At 43.9% G+C, this 8,255-nt stretch overlaps 1 protein-coding gene across 1 annotated transcript; it reads right to left on the reverse strand.

Annotated features, from left to right (window-relative positions):
• Positions 1–1,397: 1,397 nt before the first annotated feature.
• On the reverse strand, positions 1,398–2,396 carry LOC103306681 (olfactory receptor 52M1-like). The gene has a single exon (XM_008175014.2). It carries the CDS (start codon positions 2,394–2,396, stop codon positions 1,398–1,400), a length of 999 nt encoding a protein of 332 aa, XP_008173236.2.
• Between the last annotated feature and the right edge of the window lie 5,859 nt (positions 2,397–8,255).

The following is an 8,255-nucleotide window of genomic DNA, read 5'->3' on the forward strand; positions in this document are numbered from 1 at the left end:
GAGATGCAGGAGGCGGGGCCTCACAGGTCCAGTTACCTGTAATTAGAAAGTTGGAACCTGTGATGGGTTAGATCACAGAAATCCTCTTGGGAGCTGCCAACTGATTTGCCAAGACTACTTCTGCCCCTGCGTTCCCTGCCAGCTTGGGATGCTAGCACCCTGTCTTGCTGAGCCAGACACGCCTGTCTGCTCCAACACAGACTCGGGGTCTGACTTACTTGCCCCAAAGCTGCAGACTTAACTGAAAGCAGCTTACAGAAGTGTTCTTATCTTTAACACTCATATGCCCAACTCCCATTGAGGTCTAAACCCAAATAAATCCATTTTACCCTGTATAAAGCTTATACAGGGACAGCTGTTTGCCCTCTCCCCATTCCTGGTATTAATACATACTCTGGGTTAATTAATAAGTAAGAAGTGATTTTTATTAAATACAGAAAGTAGGATTTAAGTGGTAGTAACAGACAGAAGTAGTAACAGATAGAACAAAGTGAATTACCAAGCAAAGCAAAATAAAACACGCAAGTCTATGTCTAATACAAAAAGAAACTGAATACAGATAAGATCTCACCCTCAGAGATGTTTCAATATGTTTCTTTCACAGACTGGATGCCTTCCTAGTCTGGGAAAAATCCTTTCCCCTGGTATAGCCCTTGTTCAGCTCAGGTGGTAGCTAGGGGATTCCTCATGATGGCTCTCCCTCTTTCTTCTGTTCCACCCCTTTATATATCTTTTGCATAAGGCGGGAATCCTTTGTCCCTCTTTGGGTTCCCACCCCCTCTTCTCAATGGAAAAGCACCAGCTTAAAGATGGATTCCAGTTCAGGTGACATGATCACAGAGCACCAGGAAAATGGTAATTCACTGCAAGACTTCATTGCCCACTTGCCAGCACACAGGTATACAGGAAGACTTACAGTTAAAACAGAGCCATCTGCAGTCCATTGTCCTGGTTAATGGAAGTCATTAAGATTCCAAACCCCCATTAATGGCCCACACTTTGCATAATTACAATAGGCCCTCAGAGTTATATTTCATATTTCTAGTTTCAGATACAAGAGTGGTACATTTATACAAATAGGATGACCACACTCGGTAGATTATAAGCTTTGCAATGATACCTTACAAGAGACCTTTTGCATGAAGCATATTCCAGTCACATTAGCATATTTTCACAAAATAATATAGAGTGCAACGTCACAAAACCCCTATGTGTTATTGAGTTCTACAGAGACTGATTCCCAGTATGTCATACTGACAGAGCACAGTGAGGTCAGGAAAGGGTTTAATGTCTCTCTGACTGGCCATTAAAGGATTCAGGGAAGGGGGCCCAGCACCATGTAACCAGCCTGCTCTGCACAGAGCCCGGTCTGAGAGCCAGAGCACCAGGAAAAAAATTTAGATCCCTTTATGAGTAAAGACCTGGAGCAACCTGTCCCGGATCTGCTTGGTCTTCACCCCGTAGATAATAGGATTTAGCATGGAGGGCACCAGGAGGTACATATTGGCCATGAGAACGTGGAAATGCAGGGGCACATTCTGGCCAAACCGGTACGTGAGGGAGGAGAAGAGACCTGGGATGTAAAAGGCTAAGATGGCACAGAGGTGGGAGCCACAGGTCCCAAAAGTCTTGAGCCGGGCATCCTTAGTGGGGAGGCTGAAGATGTCCCTAAGGATCTGGGTATAGGACACGGCAATAAAAAATACATCCAGAATGATCACACAGAATATCACAAAGAGGCCATAGTAACTACTGACATGGGTGTCGGCACAGGCCAGCTTCACCACGGCCATGTGCTCACAGTGCGTGTGAGGAATGATGTTAGTTCTGCAATATGGCCACTGCTTCGCTAGGAGGAGATAGGGCAGAACAAACAAGCCGCTGCGCAGCACCACAGCCAGACCGACCTTAGCCACTACAGAGTTTGTCAAGATAGTGGAATGTCTCAAGGGGTGGCAGATGGCCACGTAGCGATCCAAAGCCATGGCCACCAAGATCCCAGAGTCCATCAGTAAGAAGCAATGAATGAAGTACATCTGAGTGAGGCAGGCACTGAAATTGATCTCCTTGGAATTAAACCAGAAGATGCTCAGTGTTTTGGGGAGGATGGATGTGGACAGGACCAGGTCGCTGACAGCCAGCATGCAGAGGAAATAGTACATGGGCCCATGGAGGCTCGGCTCCATCTTCACAATGAAAAGGATGGTGAAGTTCCCCAAGACGGCTATGGTGTACATGGTGAAGAAGAGGATGGAGATCCAGACATGGGCTGACTCCAGGCCAGGAATGCCCAGCAGGATGAAGGTGGAGGGGTTGGTGAAGTCGGATGTGTTGGAATCTGACATGGAGCAGGGGAGAAGGTGTTCAACTCTGAGGCAGAGCGGTACCTCCTGCATGTACCATACGTTCCCTTGACTTGTTGTATGTGCCCAGTGTCTAGGGTGATGGTCACAATACAAATACCTGGATGGAGAGACAATGTTAATATAAGACACTACATACACTACTGGAGGCTGTTCTCATGGGGGAAGCAGATTGGTCGCTCTTCACACACTGATAAAGAGGTAAGTGTTAGACACTTCCATTATTCAGATAAATGAATTATGAACAACTGGCCCTAGTAATGCCAATTCCTAATCCCATGGTGCTCCATGCATCAGTAATTCCTACACATTTGGGACTGTTCACAATTCACCCAGTTGCTCAAAATCTGAGAGTGGAAAACAACCAAACCTTTGTCAAGACATGTGCCAGGGGAAAACATTCCAATTAGAACATAGCAGATCCACGGAAACACTGGTTCATTCACAGTAACTCCTCACTTAAAGTCGTCCCAGTTAACCTTGTTTTGTTGTTACCTTGCTGATCAATTAAGGAACATGCTCGTTTAAAGTTGCGCAATGCTCCCTTATAACGTCGTTTGGCAGCCGCCTGCTTTGTCCACAGCCTGAGGAAAGTGCAGCCCTTTGCAGCTAGCTGGTGGGGGCTTGGAACCAGGGTGGACTGGCAGGCCCCCTATCAACTCCCTGCTCCCCTAAGTTCTCTGTGTGGCAGCCGCCCAGCAGGCTATCAATTGCCGGCAATTCAGTTGTCCCTAGCCCCACTGCCGTGTGCTGCTTCTGCCCTCTGCCTTGGAGCGCCTCCTGGGAGCCTCTTGCTTGCTGGGGGTGGGAGGGAGAAGAGGAGGACTAATATCAGAGTGTATCCTCCTCCCTGCTCCTGCCACCTGCTAACCCCATCTCCACAGAGCAGGGGACATGACAGGGCTCAGGACAGAGGGAGCTTGCTGGCCGCAGCTACATTAACAACAATGTGTTAACCCTTGAGGGCTCAGCTGAGTGCTAGTTCATCATTTAGCAGTAAGGCATTCCCTGGGAAATATCCCACCCTCTGATTCCACCACCTCAAGCAAGCTTCACAATCATCATCACTGTGTATGGTATTAAATTGTTTGTTTAAACTTATACTCTGTGTGTGTGCGTGTGTGTGTATATATATATATATATATATATATATATATATATATATATATGGTGAAAAAAAATTAACTGGAACCTAACTCCCCCTATTTACATTAATTCTTATGGGGAAATTGGATTCTCTTATAGTCGCATATTTTAGGAACATAACTACAACATTAAGCGAGGAGTTACTGTAGTGTCCAAAACAAAGACAATGTTTGAATGCCGAAGGAATGGGATGGAGAATAACCTGCTCTGGATATGTGCTCATCTTTAGTCACCCATTTTCTATAAAGGATAAAGCAAATAGAAATGGATGTAGTAATATGAGGCCCTGAAACATAAACCCTTATATCAGAGGCCTGGTATGAGGCCTAAGGCCTGAACTAAAGTAATGGTCAAGACTTTGCTAACATAAACTAAAATTAAGCTGTGAGCCTGCTCCCAGAAGCTGGCAAGGAAAGGGCTGATGTTGCAAAATATACATACCTAAAAGGTACTGGATACTAGAGATATAAACATATTCTAGGATGGTACCAGAACATCCGAACATCCCGGTATGAACACATTCCACAGAGATAATAAGGAACAGGCTGACCCATCCTAAAGATGGAACAAAAAGGTAATATGATGGCTAGAATTGTTTTGTTCAAACCAACATGTATCAGGTGAGAGGCGGCACGCTAACACGCAGAGGGGTTGTACATGAATGCATCAGGAGTGATGTATTACTTGTTTGTACTTGTGTATAAGAATGCACCCCTGAGGAGTTGTCTTTGTCTGGCCCAGGGGACAGTGGTAAATCCCGCCACTGACTGAGACATTCCATTGTCAGGGAGCACATATATACTAGCAGAACTGTAGACATCTGATTCGGGGAGCTAGAGACTGTGTTTTGTTTAGCAATAAACCTGGACGGGTGCCCTCCTACCTTACGGAGTCTGTGGTCATTGGGGGTTCTTTCAGGGTCTGCTGTGCCAGCTATCTGCGCAGAGCCGGGGCAGCATACAGAGGGAACACACATACACAGTCGACTATTATCAATATTGGACAGAGCAAAGCACCACACCAGTGACGTCTGACACCAAGGGAGTTTTCAAGACAGGCTATGAGAATGGGGAAGGCTGCCATATGCCAACAGACTGAAAAGTCTGGGACTGTTTAGTTTAGAGAAGAGACAAAGAAGGGGGATATGATAGAGGAGAATAAAATAAATGTGGAAATAGAGGGAAGAGTTCCCAACTAATAATATCTGTAGATACTTAGTGCTTTAAAGGGCTAATTCTCCAAAGCTGAGGCAAATTATCACCAAAACTGATTGGGAGGAAAAATTTAGTCAGAAAAATGGGAATGAAAATTGGGAGTTATTTAAGAAGAATTCATTAGATAGCTATGTGACGTTATTGACATGAACTGTGACCTTATAGATCATTGTTGCAACCACTGTTATATATTTGCAGCAAATCCTGTACAAAGGAGGTCACATGCCTATGGACAGAACTCTAAGGTTTTTCCATACCATGTGCTGGGTGGCTTGTGATTGGAACAAAGAAAGCATAAGCCACATGGCAAAAGGACTATAAAAGGCAGCAGCACCATCTCCATTTTGTCTTCAGTCCTGCTTCTTACTTCTGAAGAAACTTTGCTACAAACAGAAGCTCTGAACAAAGGACTGACTGAAACATCCAAGCCAGGGCTGGCTCCAGGCACCAGCATAGGAAGCAGGTGCTTGGGGCAATTCAAAGGGGCGGCACTCCATCCTGTACTGAGGCGGCACGTCCGGGTCTTTGGCAGCAATTTGGTGGCAGGTCCCTTGTTCCCTCTCTTTCTCTTTGAGCTGCCGCCGAATTGCCGCTGAAGAAGAAGAGAGGGAGGACCCACCACCAAACTGCCGCTGAAGAAGTGGTGTGATTTAGCTGCCGCCGAACTGCCGCCGCTCATCTTCTTTTTTTTTTTTTTGCCACTTGGGGCAGCAGAAAAGTTGGAGCCGGCCCTGATCCAAGCTGTGGATGTACTCCAGAGACTTGATTTGAACCTGCAGTTTATTTCATCACTGCTACAAGCCTGAACCAAGATCTTTGCCATTACTGTATGTAATTAATTCCATTTAATCAATTTTAGCTCTCATCTATATATTTTTTCTTTTTATGAATAAACTTTTAGATTTTAGATTCTAAAGGATTGGCAACAGCGTGATTGTGGGTAAGATCTAAGTTGTATATTGACCTGGGTCTGGGGCTTGGTCCTTTGGGATTGGGAGAACCTTTTTCCTGTTACTGGGGTATACCGAGTGGCACTGGTTGTGATACTGGGAAACTGGAGTGTCTAAGGGAATTGCTTGTATGACTTATGGTTAGCCAGTGGGGTGAGACCAAAGTCCTCTCTGTCTGCCTTGTTTGGTGCCTTAATAATAAAGGACATCCAGCTTTGGGCTGTGACAGCCCTGTTCTAAGCAATTTGTCCTGACTTAATACTCTCAGTACTGTCCAACCAGAGGCAGAATTCTTAAAAGCTAAAAAGCCATGATTCCACAGCCAAGAAAGTGGACAACTTTAGCTAAAAACCCAGTTCATTGGCAAAGTGAAGGCAGCAATTGGGTGGGGGCAATATATCACAAATGGGGAAAGGGAATATAGATATAAAGAAATACAAATTGGAAGTTAAGAAAATTGAAAAGAGATGTTAAAAACATCAGAGAAAATTCCATGCTTGGCAGGGCAAAGGATAACAAAAAGGAGGTTGTTAATTATATTAACAACAAACTAAATTGTAGAAAAGGTTTAGGCTAATTCCTAGAAGGAGAAAGGAAACTTGTTAATGTTGCAGAAAAGGTAGATGTGTTGAAGAAATACTTTTGTTCTGCATTTGGAAAGAAGCAATATGAGGTACACATATTACATAAGAGAGAAAGGAGGGTCAGGACAAAACTGGGAGGAAAGATCAAACCAGTATCTTAGATGCCTATATACAAATGCGAGAAGTATGGGGAATAAGCAGGAAGAACTGGAAGTACTAATAAATAAATACAACTATGACATTGTTGGCATCACTGAAACTTGGTGGGATAATACACATGATTGGAATGTTGGTGTGGATGGGTACAGCTTGCTCAGGAAGGATAGACAGGGGAAAAAGGGAGGAGGTTTTGCCTTATATATTAAAAATGTACACACTTGGACTGAGGTAGAGATGGACATAGGAGACGGAAGTGTTGAGAGTCTCTGGGTTAGACTAAAAGGGGTAAAAAACAAGGGAGATGTCATGCTAGGAGTCTACTACAGGCCACCTAACCAGGTGGAAGAGGTGGATGAGGCTTTTTTTAAGCAACTAACAAAATCATCCAAAGCCCAAGATTTGGTGGTGATGGGGGACTTCAACTATCCAGATATAGGTTGGGAAAATAACACAGCGGGGCACAGACTATCCAACAAATTCTTGGACTGCATTGCAGACAACTTTTTATTTCAGAAGGTTGAAAAAGCTACTAGGGGGGAAGCTGTTCTAGACTTGATTTTAACAAATAGGGAGGAACTCGTTGAGAATTTGAAAGTAGAAGGCAGCCTGGGTGAAAGTGATCATGAAATCATAGAGTCTGCAATTCTAAGGAAGGGTAAAAGGGAGAACAGCAAAATAGAGACAATGGATTTCAGGAAGGCAGATTTTGGTAAGCTCGGAGAGCTGATAGGTAAGGTCCCATGGGAATCAAGACTGAGGGGAAAAACAACTGAGGAGAGTTGGCAGTTTTTCAAAGGGACACTATTAAGAGCCCAAAAGCAAGCTATTCCGCTGGTTAGGAAAGATAGAAAATGTGGCAAAAGACCACCTTGGCTTAACCACGAGATCTTCCATGATCTAAAAAATAAAAAGGAGTCATATAAAAAATGGAAACTAGGACAGATTACAAAGGATGAATATAGGCAAACAACACAGGAATGCAGGGGCAAGATTAGAAAGGCAAAGGCACAAAATGAGCTCAAACTAGCTACAGGAATAAAGGGAAACAAGAAGACTTTTTCTCAATACATTAGAAGCAAGAGGAAGACCAAAGACAGGGTGGGCCCACTGCTTAGTGAAGAGGGAGAAACAGTATCAGGAAACTTGGAAATGGCAGAGATGCTTAATGACTTCTTTGTTTTGGTCTTCACCGAGAAGTCTGAAGGAATGCCTAACATAGTGAATGCTAATGGGAAGGGGGTAGGTTTAGCAGATAAAATAAAAAAAGAACAAGTTAAAAATCACTTAGAAAAGTTAGATGCCTGCAAGTCACCAGGGCCTGATGAAATGCATCCTAGAATACTCAAGGAGCAAATAGAGGAGGTATCTGAGCCTCTAGCTATTATCTTCGGAAAATCATGGGAGAGATTCCAGAAGACTGGAAGAGGGCAAATATAGTGCCCATCTATAAAAAGGGAAATAAAAACAACCCAGGAAACTACAGACTAGTTAGTTTAACTTCTGTGCCAGGGAAGATAATGGAGCAAGTAATTAAGGAAATCATCTGCAAACACTTGGAAGGTGGTAAGGTGATAGGGAACAACCAGCATGGATTTGTGAAGAACAAATCATGTCAAACCAATCTGATAGCTTTCTTCGATAGAATAACGAGCATTGTGGATAAGGGTGAAGCTGTGGATGTGGTATACCTAGACTTTAGTAAGGCATTTGATACGGTCTCGCATGATATTCTTATCGATAAACTAGGCAAATACAATTTAGATGGGGCTACTATAAGGTGGGTGCATAACTGGCTGGATAACCGTACTCAGAGAGTTGTTATTAATGGTTCCCAATCCT

The sequence above is a fragment of the Chrysemys picta genome, chromosome 1 (assembly GCF_011386835.1).
Source record: "Chrysemys picta bellii isolate R12L10 chromosome 1, ASM1138683v2, whole genome shotgun sequence".
Taxonomy (NCBI): domain Eukaryota; kingdom Metazoa; phylum Chordata; order Testudines; family Emydidae; genus Chrysemys; species Chrysemys picta.

Excerpts from the sequence above, each read along its gene's own strand:
- LOC103306681 (XM_008175014.2), bottom strand. The coding sequence starts at position 2,396 with ATGCAGGAGGTACCGCTCTGCCTCAGAGTTGAACACCTTCTCCCCTGC.